Genomic DNA, 16,851 nt, shown 5'->3' on the forward strand with positions numbered 1-16,851 from the left:
TATATTTTTAAAAGATTATTTTCAACTTATACAAAGAGGTGAAAATAAACTAGGTGATTTCAAAAATCTTTTAGACCTAAAAAATTAACTTATTTAAAAGATTAAATAAATATTTATTGTTAGTATTTAATTATTATAACAAAGTTACTTTAATGTATTAAAATATTAGATGTGTTTATCTTTTTAAATGTTAAGTATGTTGATCTATATGAAATAGTCAAGTTAAAGTTTATAATTTACTTTATTGAATGATAAATTTATGTCTTGTTTATAAGATTTATTGAAAAATATATTTTATTCTCTCATAATATTTTCTCATGAATATTCTTAATATTAAATAAAATAGTTTTATTATTATCCTAGGTACATCTGAAAAGAAAAATAAACAAATAATTTGTATTGAAAAATAAATATTTTTTTGTGAAAAAAACTCATTCATTGCAATTAACTGTTACCTTATTAGAAAATTTATCGTATATAGTTGATTTTAATTACAATTTCTGATAAGCTTACCAAGTTTTAAGTTAATCGAAAATATTGTTCCACTATACCTGTCTTTTAAAAATAGTTAACCTTATGTTCCACTATAAGCTTCAACTTATTGAAAAAAAAAATTAGAATAAATAATTACTTTTATGAGTGTGTAAAGCATTAATAAATTGATTCTTAGATTATAAAAATTCAAATTTTAATATAAAAAAATAATAAATCTAATCCATCTATTAACGCCTCTTTATTACCATTTATCAACCGTCCACAGGGATGAAATCACTACTTGTCTTTTTTTTTTTTTTTTACGTCACATGTACTTACTTCATACGAGGTAAATCATCTGATGTAATAATGATGTGTCGCTTCATAAATCTTCGCCTCACCGGATCCCACCAGGTTCTATACCACTGGTTAAATATGCGCGAGATATCGCCGAAAGAAACCCGACACAAACACAGAGGGTTGCTAACCAAAAATAAAGTAAAAAATAGAAATCGAAAAACGAGAAAATACAAGAGAAGATAAAAAAAAAGAGTTAGTGAGAGGAGAAAGAAGAAAAGATAAGAACGAAGATACACCGCAGCATAAACCCTAGCTCGAAAATATCGCGATAAATCGAAAGATTATTCAAATCTGCGATCTCCGTATATCTCTCCGTCATCCTTATCCTTTTTCTTTCTTTCGCCTTTTAATTTGTTTTAAATGCAATTGATTTTCTGCATATATGAAATGAAATCTAGATTTAATTCACTGTGCAATCGGGAGGAAGATTTAATTCAATTTGTTTGGTTCTTTGAAGGATTTGAATATCTTAATGAGTTTTCAAAATGAGTAAAATGAAAGATGATTTGAATTTGATGCTTGACTTCACTTAATGCTTTTGCAAGCAAAGGAAGAGTTACAATATTTGATGGAACACTTTGTCTCTTGAGAAAATTCACTAAACCACATAAGTTTTTTTTATTCAAGTGCATTGCTTTAATTATGGAATGATCACTGTTGTGCACTTGTGCTTGAATGACTGTGATTCATGTTATAGCGTGTTGTGTTTCTGATGAGATTCTTACTCTATTTTTCTGGTTTGATCTTTTCGTGTAGGTTTTCATATACTTATTCTCCAGTGGCTACGTTACTGCATCCTAAAGTAAGTTGAAGCCTATGTTCCACTATACCTGTCTTTTAAATAAAGCCGATGCTAATTGTATCATTAATGGACCTAGCATGATAGCAGAACACCACATTGCACTGCTTTTGATAATCACAGGAAAATCCCCAATTCAACGGCCAAAACACAGTGGGTGAAACAGCTGCATTGGGCCGCAACAATCCACAATGTGCTTCTTAATCCTCAAAGACTTAGTTTTTCATTCTTCCTCTTTATATTGTAGATTTATAGGAATTTTGAAGGGTTAGATATATAGTAAAATGATAACAAGCTAGTGAGGAGGGAGAGGTGGGATTTGGGAGGGAGAAGAACAAGAGACGTAGAATGTTTAAAATGAGTCATTATGAATTATACTTGGTGCAAACATAAAATAAATTCATGCTGCAATGGCCATAAGAAGTATCCCAACTGTCACAATCACAGTGGCTGCAATTGTGACCACATTTTCAACCGCAACTGTAATTTGAAACCATGGGACCTAGTATCAACTAATTATTGTTTATATCCTAGGATCCTAATGACTTCATTACCTTCTACATTAATATTCTTCTTAACATACGAGCATCATTTTCTTTAGGGAGTTTAGATATCAATTTTTATTTTGCATTTTGTCGATCCTTATTTTTAATTTGAATATGTTAACTTACTCTTGGTTACTCTGATGCAAATGTAATAAATTAAGAAAACCCAAAGAACAGCTTATTGAATAATGTGCTGATTTTAATTTTTTTTAATTGAACTCTGGCAGTGGTTCGGGAAAAAGATGTCTGTTGGGAATATGCAGACAAATTAGATGGAAACAAGGTAAGGTGTAAATTTTGTCAAAGAGTTCTGAATGGTGGCATAAGTAGGTTGAAGCATCATTTATCTCGATTCCCTAGTAAAGGGGTAAATCCTTGTAGCAAGGTCAGAGATGATGTTACAGATAGAGTAAGGGGTATAATAGCATCAAAGGAAGAGGTCAAAGAAATCTCCAGTTCAAAGAAGCAAAAAATAGCAGAAGTCAAGTCTCCCAGTAATCTTTCAGCAACTAAAGCTCTTGTATCTTTGGATGTAGCATCCCCTGTCATGAAGATTTTCCCAACTGGCAATCCTATGACCCCTTCCTCTACGAATAACCAAGAGAATGCAGAGAGAAGTATTGCTCTATTCTTTTTTGAGAATAAGCTAGACTTCAGTGTTGCATGATCTTCATCTTATCAGTCAATGATTGATGCCATTGCAAAGTGTGGTCTTGGATTTACTGGTCCGTATGCAGAAATCCTAAAAACAACATGGTTGGAAAGGATAAAATCAGAAGAGGGATTACAGTCAAAAGATGTTGAGAAAGAGTGGGCCACTACAGGTTGCACCATTATTGCAGACACATGGACAGATTATAAATCAAAGGCCATAATTAATTTCTTAGTCTCATCACCATCCAGGACCTTTTTCCATAAATCTGTGGATGCCTCTGCATATTTCAAGAACACCAAGTGGCTGGCTGATCTTTTTGATTCTGTAATTCAAGAGTTTGGCTCTGAAAATGTTGTGCAAATTATTATGGATGGCTGTGTTAACTACACTGGTATTGCTAATCATATTGTGCAGAGTTATGGAACTATATTTGTATCTCCTTGTGGCTCTCAATGTTTAAACCTAATCTAGGAGGAATTCTCCAAGGTTGATTGGATTAGTAGATGTATTTTACAAGCACAAACCATATAAAATTTAATATACAATAATGCCTCATTGCTCGATCTTATGAAGAAGTACACTGGAGGCCAAGAACTTATCAGGACTGGAATCACAAAGTCTGTATCCACCTTCCTGTCTTTACAGTCTATGTTGAAATTGAGAACAAGATTGAAGAATATGTTCCACAGCCATGAATATGCCTCAAACACTTCGAATGCAAATAAACCACAGAGTCTTTCTTGTATTGCTATTGCTGAAGATGGTGATTTCTGGAGGACAGTGGAAGAGTGTGTGGCCATCTCTGAGCCTTTTTTGAAAGTATTGAGAGAAATATCAGAAGGGAAACCAACTGTGGGTTCCATATATGAACTAATGAGCAGGGCCAAAGAATCAATCAGGACACACTACATAATGGATGAGAATAAGTGTAAGAAATTCTTAGATATAGTTGATAAAAAGTGGTGAGACCAACTCCATTCACCTCTACATGCAGCTGCTGCCTTCTTGAACCCCAGTATCCAATACAATCCTGAAATAAAATTTATTTCTTCTATAAAAGAAGACTTCTTTAATGTACTGGAGAAATTGCTTCCTGTACCAGATATGAGGCGTGACATCACCAATCAAATCTATACTTTTACAAAGGCACATGGAATGTTTGGCTGTAGCCTAGCAAAGGAGGCAAGGAATACAGTTGCACCTTGTAAGTTTTAAAATAGTGTCCCTTGATACATTTTCTCTCTCAGAGAGCCAATTTTGTGATGAAGTTCTTTTTAAGCTACATCTTTCAATCCAACATTAACTTTTGCGAAACTTAATTAGGACTTTTTTCAGTTCATTTTTGGTTAATAAGATTCTTTTTTGTTTCATTCACCGGACAACTAGTTAGCATCTGATTTCAGTTGCACTCTAAGAAACTTGGGTTCAGCTGATGTCAATCATGGGAACAGCTCGTCTCATTTGGTTTAATTGTTATTTATATGTTTTTTTTTTCTTGGGAGGGAGGACCACATGAAATTGATATGCATCTGTCCTATGCTTTGTGCTTTTGGTATTCATCATTATTCTTTAGAGTTTAGAGAACAACAGAACAAAAACAACACAACAAAATGTTTCTGACATGTGTATTTTTAGCAAATGCTGGACCATGCTTTGATTCTCGGGCATCATAGCAATTGTATTACTGAAGCAGTGGCAAGGATGCTGATTATTCAGTCTGTTGTTTACCTTGTACAATGGATTTTGAGCATGTTCTAATAAGAATTTGATTTTTGTTGTTTACTATTTCCTTTTTTTCCACTGTTTTATTAGCAAATCTGCTGGTACCATTACACAGTAGGGTTAATTATTCTGCAGACTCATTGCTTATTCGTTGTAGGGCTTTGGTGGGAGCAGTATGGTGACTCTGCTCCGGGGTTGCAATGAGTTGCCATTAGAATATTAAGTCAAGTTTGCAGCACCTTCTCATTTCACAGACAGTGGAGTACCTTTTGGCAAATTCTCTCTGAGAAGCGGAACAAGATTGATAGAGAAACATTTAATGACCTAGTTTATGTAAACTACAATCTCAAGTTAGCTAGGCAGATGAGTGCAAAGTCTACAGAAGTTGATCTGCTTCAATTTGATGATATTGACATGACTGCTGAGTGGGTGGAGGAGAATGAAACTGCAAGTCCAACACAGTGGCTGGATCGTTTTGGTCCTGCCTTGGATGGCAATGATTTGAATACAAGACAGTTTGGTTCTTCTATATTTGGTGCAAATGACCCTATATTTTGATTGTAATTTTGTATTCATCATGTACCATAGCAAGTGTCTTTTCTAGTTCTAGATCGTGTTCAGCCTTGATGAAGTAGGTCTTAGTTTTCCTTGTAGGAATGTATCTGAAAGTGATGTAAAGACAGGACTCTATTATTTGTCTCCCGTTCTCTACTCTCAGCCAACATGTGGGAGCATAGATTGTTAATTAATGTGTTGTAAACTGTAATTTTGTTGTATTGGAATTTAGAAATTCAGTAGTTTTCACATTTGATTTTGGAGTTACAAGTTTAGCAGAAATTATCAATCTCTCATTGATAACTTAAATAAATACAATATAATCTGTTTGATATTAACTTCGATTTTTTTTTTTTATTGATAAATGTAGTTGTTAATTGTTAGGTTTTGTTAGTGTAAAATTTGGAATAATTCAAACTCTCAATCTTTTTTTTTTTTTACTACAAAATCGATTTTATAATTCTCATTTGAGACTAACTTTAACATAAAATATGATGTGTTATTTATGATATCATAAAGATAAATTATGATATAATAATTCTTTCATGATAAATTTTTACTATTATTTTTATATTAAACAAGTGACGAATTTTTACTATTATTTTTATATTAAACAAGTGACGAATTTATGAAAGTTTGGGGAATTTTTGTAAACTTTCAAATTTGACATCCTTGCCCGTGAACATGTATGTAGCTAATGGCTAATTCCACAATTTTTGCTATCAATAGTTTTCCATTTTAGCACTCAATTCAAATTTGATTAGTCAAAATTGAAATAAGCTACAATAATTATTTAGAGTAAATATTTTGTTTGATCAGTCAAAAATCAAAACAAGAAACGAGCAAAACTTAAAACATCCGAAGTGGGAAGGCACACGCTTGTTTACGCAACGCAGGTGATTGTTAGTTTGTTACCCGTTGGATTCGATGGACTACGATTTCAGAAGCAGGTCGGGCCCACAACCTCCGATTTACCGTCCGCCACCGCCACCGTCACCGATGTACCGTCCATCACCGTATCAGCAGAATCCTACTCCTTCTTGTAACTCTCTCATTCCGAAACTGATTAGGGGTTTAAGTTTTTAGTCGCGTTTTCGCGGTGGTGAAATTGATTTTTTCCTATTGAATGTGCAGCAGGATTTGGCGTTAGGGTTGGTATAAAGCCAGAATATAGGATCACACCGCCGGTATGTTTTGCTTTGCTCGATTCTGGTATTATTATTTTGAATAGGTCAACTCAAGTTCAATATAAACCTTATTTCTAGCTCGAATTAGATTCAAACTCTATACGAGAAAATAGGTTATTTAGCAATTTTAAGTTGTCATTTAATCACAAACCATTATTACTCCTAACTGATTTTTCCCAAATAAAAATTGGTGACATAAAGAAATAATTGGTGGCCAATGGCAAAGCTGAAGCATCGTTAATGCAGATTTCCTATGGTTATAAACTACCCTTTGCTTGATGGCCACTCTGTTGAATATCAGTTTTAGTTTTAATTTTCATTTATGCATGTAGCTGACCTCGGCTAGTGGAATCCAATGGGGTTTATTCATATTAGTTTTAGCCGATTTTTTTTGCTTAAATTTCATTTTGAGGGTGTTCTTCTCCATGCCAAGTGTGTGAAAATACTAAAGCTTTGCATAATTGATTTCTGTTCCGTTAGTTGAATATGGTTTTTTAATGGTTATGACAATTTTGCAGCCTCATTTATCATCCCTTGCGGGAGATAATCCACGGAGCAACTTCCAATTTGATTTTGGATTGGAGAGAAAAATTTTAGCCGAAGCAGAGAAGGATAACCCAAATTGGAGCAAATTTGGATCAGAAAATGTTCCGACTAAAGTTTCTGATTCATCAACAGCAAAGGTTTGTTCTTCATTTAGAGCAAGTTCCAATATGCTGTTGTAGCGTAATAATTTTTTTTCTGGAATTTATTATGCAGAGGTTATAACTTAAACTTACTATTTGTTAGTTCATGGTTAATTTGGTGCACTGTTTTTCTGTATATAGATAAATCAATTACTGTTTCCAACTCTCTGTAAAATGAAACTTTTTTTTCCAGGTTACTGCTTTGGATCCCATTGTGAGCAAATTTATGGCCATGGGGCTTAGCCAAGAGGCTGTTCCCATTGCCGTTGAAAATTATGGTGATAATCCAACCAAAGTATGTTATGATCCCTGTAACTCATTATTGACATGATGTTTGAGATAATAGAATTGCTGAAAAGTATGATTATTTTTCTGAAAAATAATGTCATACATCCCTCTCTCTAATCTCCATTCTGGTTGAATAATTCTTTGAAACCCAAATGGTTTTTCCCTTGATACTATGATTTCTCTTCAAATTATTAGTGCGACTTGTTTTGGTCATCAAGTTGATTGTCTTTTCAATAACGATAGAAACTCATCAGTTTGATAAGATGGTTACCCTAAACATTGAGTAGAACTTTGCATGTCTTGCATGATCTGCTTTTCTTCTTCTGATCACTCATCCTTCTGTGTTGGTTAGAAGGGTAACTTTGGTGTTCTGTGGAGTCTACTGGTTCCTTTCATTTACAAGCGTCAATGATCAATAAGGGTTTGACATGTTATGCTTTAAGCCTAAATGGAAGAGTTTCTAACTCTGTTTCTATTCAACTAGACTACTTTTTGACTTGTTTGCATTCTGTTAAAGCTTTTCCATCTCTCATCTAGAGTCTGCTTCCCATTCAAATATAACTCTTCTTGTCAACCTTGAAGGAAATGCCTTTCTTAGAATGAGAGAATTTCAGTAACTTTTCCCAGCTTTGGTCTGATTTCTAAGTTTTTCGTGCTGTCATTCCTATGATGACCAAGACTAAACTTCCCTGTAGGTGTCATACTGATAATTACATACACAGAATGGTTCTTTGTATTGTTTGTACTGACCCCACTGGCTGCATGTTTGTGGTGTTCAAAGTAATCATTATATATATATATATATATATATATTTTAATTTTCTATTGGTTTCAATACCATCTGATGGGTTTATGTTTTTCTTATTTAGACTATTGCTAAAATTCTTTTATTTTACATTGCTAGTTGCCACAGTAGTATTGTCACCCTTTCCAGATTACTTTGTTTTTTCTGACTTGATGTATTATTCATTCGAAGGTTCAGGAATTCGTCAATGGCTACACCCTTTTGCGTGAAATGGGATTTTCATCAAATAGCGTTGCTGACGCCTTGGTTATGAATGACAATCATACGGACAAGGCGCTAGCACATTTCCTTAATGGCTCATCCTGAGACTCCTGAAGCAATATGTTGGGTGTATCGTTTATTGATCAAGGAATGTGTTAGTTCCTTTTGTATAATGATAAATAACGGTCAAATATAGGTTGGAACATGGGCAATCTGTTGTTGTCTTTTTGTTTTACACAAATATACGTTGAAGAGTCGTGGAATTGGTTTGAATGGATTGGTAGTTCCTTAGAGATAACAAATAGAATCTGTTTCCCCCTTTATTATGCTTGCTTTTGGCCAAGACCTTAACTTCCTAGCTATCCCATTGACTACTATAGAGCAATTGAAATGCGTTTTATCGCTAAACCAAAGTGGAAGAAGAAATGGCTATGCTTAACTCGTCGAAAAGAATTTTTGAAAAATACTTGGGAAGAGCTATGGTGGTTTTTTATTTTATTTTTTTATCGATAAATTTTAGTAGATATTATGTTATGTTAGTCGAAAGATTCAAATCCAAGGCCTCTTATCACTCAACTCTTATGCTTCTTCTCTCAACCACTAAATCACCTTATATCTCCCAACAACTATGGTGTTATAATTAAATTTGGAATAATAAAGGTCTCTGAAAATTTTGTTTTAAAAGACTAAAAATAGAACAATGGAATGGCCAAAGACAATGCATAAAAAGCCGGTGACAGTGCATACAAATAGACTAAAAATTCATTTTAGTTTCATTTTCATTTAGCAACTTAAGTTTATCTAACTTTTCAATTTCTTCTATAAGAAACGGTGGAAGAAATGGAATAAATAATAAATCGTTGAATTGTATTATTTTGTATCAATGATGTAATCGCACTGATTTATCCGTGTATTGCAAGATAAAAAGTCAATATACGAATCATTGACTTGCTAAACTATATCAAATGATGAATGTGATTAAAATAGCGAATCGTAAAATTCTAATAATAAATTGTATGAATAAAACATAATTATGACTCAAATTTCCCTGCCTATTTCATATACAAAAACAAAGTTCCCTTTATGGCAAGAGATTGTCAGTCACCATGTCATTCCTATAAATACTTTCACTACATTTTTGGATGTTCTTCTACTAAGAGGAGTCATCTTCCCCTACGCCCATGTAACGAAGGAAAGAAACATAGAATGATATAAACCAACTCATAGGAGGCTAGCTCTTAAAAAAAAAACCTTATTGGTGGCAAGCCGAATTTTTATTTGCTGTACGACGTTGCATGCCTTTAGTAATAGCAGCTAGTAAACCTTCAACCGCACAACTTGCCACCTGTACTCATAAGCTAATGAAACTATATTGTTCGATGGACATCAAATCTAGAACCAGAAGCAACTTTTCAACAGACATCTCTAGGAATCACTTTGCTTCCAATAGAAATTAAAAAATCTTAGGAAGCAAACCTTCTAACAATTGATGATTCCTGTGTATTACGTTTGTGATCTTCTCACAAGAATGCACTGGAATCAACTCAAACACCAGCACAGATTGCTCCTGAAAAACATAATCATGTATCACCTAAAGGTTGCAAAATAAAATTTGACATATATATGTCAAACATTATGCTAAGTAAATTCTGTATATAGTTTCTTGTATACTTTAAGTCTGGCCATCTTTTCGGTGTCTATAAAACTAATGTCGTGAATTTTAAACTAGCACACATGCACATGCAACACACTCATGAAAAGAGAGGGAGACCTGTCGACCAAGATGAGCAACAAAACTTGGCCTCATCAACATGCTTCACATCAAGCCCGATAAACCAGGATCCAGCACTCACATCATCGTGGGCATAGGTACGGAGAATAGATCTGTCAAGTCAACAGATTCAAGATTGATGCATAAATGGCAACCAACAGTATAGGTGCAGCTAAGAGTGTATCTGACCTGTTTATTGATATAAATTTAGCCAAAGCTTGTGATATAACATACATCTCTCCTGATGCATGACGAAAGTATCTGTTGAACAGGAAATTTGAGCATCATTTCAAGAGGAGACAAATAGATGACATGAAGAAAAATATTTATGATACTTAGTGCACATCAATGCATTCAGAGTTGTGCACCAAAACGCTAGATACATTAAAAATATTCAGCTCGTACATGATAGAGATACAGTCTAGCTATATTTTGCAAGGACTTGATATTTTAGCACTACAATGTATACTCATGTCACATAATAGGCTTCTCCCATAAAGATTGTTTTATGAAGCACGTAATGCAGTTTTACTTATGGGATCAACAAACTAAGCTGCAGAATACCATGCAAAAAACCTTTGTTTCACCAAAGATCCACTAGCAGCTATTCAAAACTGGTCAATACCGTGTCATACATAACTAATTTATACAAGTTTGATATGCAGTAAAATTAATGCAGTTGTTCAGTCATATGAGATAACTGGTTGTGTGGCTTACGATTTTTTGTCACCAAATTTCCACCACTCTGGTTCATACCATTTATGGTTCCTGTCATATTTCACAGATACCAGTATGAGAATCATTAAATATTCTCTATAAAGCACATAAAATAATACATTTTAAACAACTTAAGGGGCTTACAGCTCAGAGAAAACTTCCCCTGATTTCATGCATCCCATGTAAACACGAGGTTTGTCCAAATGAGTAGCTAGTGTAGCTCCCAAGGCATCTGTGCAGGAAAAAACAAGTTGTGAGACATATATACATCAAAAAATGGGAAACAATTTCTTTGGAATTTTATTAAATAAGGTGGAAAAGCACAAAATAAAATGTTATCATAAAATCATAAATTGCAATAACAGGAAATATTAGTTAAATTGCATTATTAACAATTATCACTGTATCCAGTCAAAGAAAAACTAACCAATATTTACATAGACATCATCATTGACTTTCGCATAAAACTCAGCATCCCATTTGTCTGCAGCATGAGCAAAGAACAATTTGGCCTTCTTTGGGAATGCATCATTTGTTTCCACATGATTATCCTGTCACCATAACTTTTGAATGTGAGCTATCTACCTTATGCTCTTGAACCTTATTCTCCACTCAAAAGAAGCCACAACATACAGACATGTTATGAGCCTCAAGCAAGTTAAGCAACTACAACCACAAATGTATGCCTGCTTATCTAAACTACTGTCTAAAAAAAAAAAAAAAAAAAAAAAAAAAACTTATGGAGTATAGCATGCATAGCATATAATATAAGAATTGATGTCCACCCAAGATTGGTGACAACTCAAATATAGACCCATACAGAAGAATAAAATATATGTGATTATAACCATTGTCCATTGGAAACAGAAGAATAAAATAACAAAATGCTCAGTGAAATAACTATGTAAAAAATACAAAAGTTATTGAAACAGGTTTTTCTTAAACTACTTGGTCTAACTTGACCAGCACAATTGGTTGTGGTGACAAATTGCTTGCAACAGAATTCTCAGTGGTGAAATTTCCCCCTATTCTAACTTTTATCAACTTGGTAGATTCAATTTTTGCATGGGCAGAATTCTCAGGGGCATTATTGAATCTATCCAAAAAATTATACTCTGGAGGTTCCATTTCCAAATTCAGAATAAGACAACTCAATAGGATTTTCATAGAAAAGTGAATGCCAAATGATATACCTAGAATGTCCTGTTAAATTTGCAATTCAAATAAAATAAGCTCCAAAGCATGTGAAGAGATAAAAAAAAATCCTTAAATTAATTGAACATACGAGAATTATGAAGTCATTAGTCAGCCTATTCTCACGATCAATGTCTTTATCTTGATTGTCTCCACGATTTTCACTGCAAATAGTGTATGCAATTTATAAGCAATGTTCCAATTGACAAACCCCAACCCCAACAAGTCTAAAAGTAGGAATTTGAACCTTCTACCAATAACAAATTGCACAATGATGCCCTTTCCTTCTTCAATTTTTTTCAAAGATGCACCTATAAAGATAGTAATTTAAAATTAAAACCTCATCTGAACCTCAATCTTAGTGCAGTAAGCTGTAAACAAACTATTAAAGCAAGATATATTTGAAAAAAAAATCATGATCACTCGATATAACTATGTTCAAAATCAATGAAATAAATCATTACATGTGATATACTATAAAACACAATAGCATTATAGAGTTTTCTTATGAGTCCTGACTCATGATCAATACCAGATATTAAAGGAATTTAAATTCATCAACAAGAGGATACTGACTCTTCTTTCTAGTGTGGAAACGAAGATAGGAGCATTCTCCTTAGAGGTAGAAAAGTAAAAATTGAAAGCTCCTCTTGTTTCTTTATCTGTACCTTAACTCATTATCAACAGGTGCTGTGCAGCAGAAGTGTAGAGTTCAGGCTTCACATAAATTCTTTACATCAAATTTCATATTTACTGCTATTTTATTCATTTTGAAACCAACACATAGGCAAATGTATACTCAAGACATGTGGCACCAAGGAAGAGAAAGCAAGAATATATTTACCACTCCCCATCCATGCCTTTCGAATTGCATCTCTATTCTTCTGGCGACCAAACTTTGTCAGTATACCTATCACGACCAACGGCCTTCTCATTGAGTAAGTTCCATTAGTCTCTATCAAGGGTTTTGAAACAAAACCCTCTTGTCTAGCTCCAGCAAGTTCCGTCTCAATTGCATCGAGCTTCTTATGTTGTTCCCTACAATCAATCACCATAATTTAACGTTACAACCACGAAAGAAGTGAACAAGCGTTTGAAATCCAAAGGAGATCATCAATAAAATCCAACGGCAATAAAAAACCTTTAGCTCATTTTTTAAGGAGCACATTTAAGTAAAATTTAATTCACACCTGCAGGCTATGATCTTCAATGTATCATCCACAGATATAGCAGATTGTCCCTGGAGTGAAAACCTTGCGGTTAAGTTAGCCAGAACAAGAAGTAGAGACACGTGTCCATCTGCTAATGCGTCGAATTATATAATACAGTATCCCACAGTTGATCTACTACACAGAGTGAATCCTAATTCCTTAATAATAAAACACACGCGATCAACCAGTTCTCAAATTCATAAAATCGACAGTGCCAGATCAAATTGAAACGCATTAATTGGATTCGCAATCACAAAAATTAAATCTAGTGCAATAGGTCGGTGATTCGTCCGTACGGAAATCGCGATAACGACGAAATTGAAATTAAAGCTAAATTTTTAGAAGGATTACAACAGATCGATGAAGAAGAGTGTGAGGAGTGAGTAGTGGCAAGTAACTGACCTGGCCAGTGATCCTATCGAGCTCTTTGATGAGATAAACGCGATTCTCTGCGTCCTGCCACAGCCTGAAGAGGAAAACTGAGAATGATTAAAAGTAAGCGCAACGGAAATTATGGAAGGAAGAGAAAGAGAAGAAGAACCTTCCAGCGACGTAGATAGAAGCGAAAGTGGCGAACATGGAGATGAGGAGCGCGGGAATGCGGGATCGATTATTGCCCATACTGGAGAGTCTGTGACTCGATCCCCTGATCTGCATTTTTGAAATCAATGCAAATGCAATCTTATGAACGATTATGATATTGTATATGTAGATGCAGAGAGAATTGGATTAGAATTCGATAGATGCAAAGCAAAGTCTTTGGTGCTGCGGTTGCTACTTTTCTGGTCAAGAAAGTCACCAAGAATCCACTCTCTTTCCCCCCCTCTCATTATTCTCTTACCAAACTATTAAATAAATGGAGAAGAAATATGTTAAAAATTAATATTTTATTAATTTGTATTTTTTTCCTCTTTCAATGATAAAAATCACCCATTTCTTTTAGGAATGTAATTCTTGTTAATATAATATATAATTAACTGTGGAGGAAAAATAAAGATAATGCTATTAATTATTTTTTGTGAATCTCACTAAAGCTTTGATATATTTTTTTAACAATTTTCTAATTATGCCTAAAAAACTATTTTATCTTGTTGTTTTAGGATTTTATGATGATCTGAATTCTCTTTTTCAGCTTAAGAATAGGTACTTCAGTTTGATTATTGTTTGCATTGGATATCGTCTCATTTTAATTTAGGAAATATAGTTGTTCGTTTTTTTTATATAGGGAAAAAGAGTTGATTTATTATTTGGATTGGGTTATTTGGATTTTGGATTAACATGTGGAGAGTGACTTTGGATTTTTTCAGACTATACCATAATATCTTTTATTTTTCATACAATCAATCATGTTTAAATCAGATAAAATTATTATGGATGAAAAAAATTTGTTTCTAAATGTTTAACATAATTACAAACACAAATTTAAACTTGAGATCATTAATTGAGTTAAAATAATGCACATTTAACTGACTTGGTGTTCATTTGGATTGACTTAGTTATTTTGTTTAATGTAATATTTATTATTGTGTTTAATTTATATGAAATCCACTAAATAAGAATGAAAACCTATTAAATATGAAATTAAATTCGTATGACATTTAAATAATATTCAAAATATGTTATTAAGAACAAGTTATTAATACATAAAAAAGAACATGTTATTAACATTTTGATAAGTTTGGCACCCCTTAAAAAAACTTTCAACATATATTTAGTTTTTTTCTCGTTTTAAAAAAATATAAAATAGCTTTTTAAAAATCATTCAAAAACATTCCTTTTTGTTCTTTATTCTTCAAATGAACAAATAGGCCCTTGAGGATTTTCTTGTCGTTTGTTTAACTCTTATTTAATTTGAGACTTTTAAAAGGATATTTGAATGAAAAAAATTATAAGCTAGAGCGGAAGGCTTTAGGTAAAGGGTAAATCTTATCCTTAAGAGTCTTTTTGGTAGAGAAAAAATAGTAGGGAAATGGAGAGGAGTGAGAGAAAATAAAAGGAAAATTAAGAATGAAGGGTGTTTGGTATGATAGAAAGAAAGAAAAATAAAAAGAGGGATTTCATTTTTTTTTTTAATTTCTCAATTGAGTGAAAATTCAATAATATAACAACGTTTCTTAGAGCTTTTGTTGGTAATTTTATTTTTCAGTCAAAAATCACTATAAATTATTTAATTAAGCAAGTTTAACAAATATATAATAATTCTGTGATGGTTTAAAATTGTCATAAACACTTTAACTGAAGGTTAGTTAAGCTATTGCATCATAATACCATCTATGAAGGCAATATTTGATCACATACAAAGCACATCCAAAATTTTAAAATACATGCTACGCTCAATAGTGACCCTGATAGGAATCGAAATTAAAACTGGGAAAATCTAAAAGCATCGCATAAGCAGTAGCCATTAAGCTACATGAATCAATTTTCAACAACTAATAATCGATTGTTACCTTCAACAATTTGATTATATTGTAATTTTTTAATATTTTTTTTCCTATTTCTCTCTTTCTTGTTTCTTCATCTCTATAACATTTTACTCGAGACAAAGCGCAGTCTTTGTTGTTTTTTGGGGTATAGAAATGAAGAAAGACAAAGAGAAACTACATCCATCCCTCTCAGAAAAACTACACTTGCAGCATCAACAGTTAGCTGCAAACTAACTTCAGGGGGAGGGTTATAAAAAAGCATAAGCTGTAAATCTTCATAAGCACCTTTCTTGGCTAAGGCATCGGCACAATATTGGCTACCCTCTCTATGAGTGTCCTTGATTTGGACATTCCACTAATACTGAAGCTGGTCCCGAATGTTAAATATTAGAGCTGCATACTGATGGCAGCAATCAACATGACCATAGATAAGCTCAATATATTTAACTTCAGTTTGAGTGCTTTTTCATTGTTATGATAATGATAATATACACAAACTTAACTACCCTAATTGATAAAAATAGGTAATAAGTTATTATTAAACATATCATTTTTCCAAATTTAATTAATATTTGATTCATTTGATTATGTTCCAGTTATAGGATATAACTCATATCAGGACACTTCATTATTGTGAATTATTGACCATTATTAAATCTTATTTAAATAATCAAAGTTTAAAAATAAAAATACATTTTTTTAGAAAAAAAGATTATATATTAATAATGTAAAATATTACATTACAATCACAATCCATTATATATTAAGTTTATTAACTTTTAAAATAATTTTAATAATAATTTATAATTAGATAATAATTTAAATGTGTATAGACATTAAATTCTTTTTTTAATAATCTTGAAATCACTAACTTTTTATTTATATAATCTACATATGACTGCACATGCTAAATTTACAGTTATCAAATTTTTAAATAAAAATTAGAGTTTATTTTTATGTATTATTGGTATAAAAAAATTATACTATATATCACTCAATTAAAAATCTTCATAAATATAATTTTTAAAATTGTTACTATAAAAATCAATAACCTTACTGTATATAATAATCATTAAATGAGAGTAAAAAATGTTTACAAGTATATAATAATCATTAAATGAGAGTAAAAAACGTTTACAAGTATATTTAAATTAAATTCTAAAAAATATTCACATTATGTGTAACAAAGTTCTGGAAGTCACAGAACTGATGCCAACCAAAATCCCACATCTGTTTTCAATTATCTCATCTTTCA

At 32.5% G+C, this 16,851-nt stretch overlaps 2 protein-coding genes and 1 long non-coding RNA gene across 3 annotated transcripts; 2 read left to right on the forward strand and 1 right to left on the reverse strand.

Moving 5' to 3' along the window:
- Positions 1 to 1,148: 1,148 nt before the first annotated feature.
- On the forward strand, positions 1,149 to 5,364 carry LOC100779032 (uncharacterized). Its single transcript, XR_414103.3, has 3 exons — positions 1,149 to 1,636; positions 2,406 to 4,037; positions 4,713 to 5,364. It is a non-coding gene; the product is annotated as an uncharacterized lncRNA (long non-coding RNA).
- A 650-nt stretch (positions 5,365 to 6,014) lies between these two features.
- On the forward strand, positions 6,015 to 8,550 carry LOC100500107 (uncharacterized). The gene is given in 5 exon segments (NM_001249976.1): positions 6,015 to 6,152; positions 6,245 to 6,297; positions 6,816 to 6,980; positions 7,177 to 7,278; positions 8,248 to 8,550. Coding segments are annotated over 5 exon segments (570 nt in total). The 5' UTR covers positions 6,015 to 6,037; the 3' UTR covers positions 8,383 to 8,550.
- Positions 8,551 to 9,311: 761 nt separating this feature from the next.
- On the reverse strand, positions 9,312 to 14,009 carry LOC100779561 (hydroxyproline O-galactosyltransferase HPGT1). The gene is made up of 12 exons (XM_003523344.5): positions 13,712 to 14,009; positions 13,573 to 13,636; positions 13,150 to 13,199; positions 12,804 to 12,997; positions 12,207 to 12,270; positions 12,051 to 12,123; positions 11,193 to 11,316; positions 10,910 to 10,997; positions 10,766 to 10,816; positions 10,238 to 10,309; positions 10,049 to 10,161; positions 9,312 to 9,844 (listed from the first exon to the last, which is right to left on the reverse strand). Exons 1-12 carry the CDS (start codon positions 13,825 to 13,827, stop codon positions 9,822 to 9,824), a joined length of 1,032 nt encoding a protein of 343 aa, XP_003523392.1. The 5' UTR covers positions 13,828 to 14,009; the 3' UTR covers positions 9,312 to 9,821.
- Between the last annotated feature and the right edge of the window lie 2,842 nt (positions 14,010 to 16,851).

This window comes from Glycine max, chromosome 4 (assembly GCF_000004515.6).
Source record: "Glycine max cultivar Williams 82 chromosome 4, Glycine_max_v4.0, whole genome shotgun sequence".
Lineage (NCBI taxonomy): Eukaryota > Viridiplantae > Streptophyta > Magnoliopsida > Fabales > Fabaceae > Glycine > Glycine max.

Bases quoted from the DNA above. Each gene is read 5' to 3' on its own strand.
- LOC100779561 (XM_003523344.5), bottom strand. From the start codon at position 13,827: ATGCAGATCAGGGGATCGAGTCACAGACTCTCCAGTATGGGCAATAAT. The intron at 12,124-12,206 runs GTTCAAATTCCT...CACTATTTGCAG, and splicing joins CAATTTGTTATTGGTAGAAG to TGAAAATCGTGGAGACAATC. The intron at 11,317-12,050 runs GTATGTTCAATT...TTATGGTGACAG, and splicing joins CTAATGACTTCATAATTCTC to GATAATCATGTGGAAACAAA.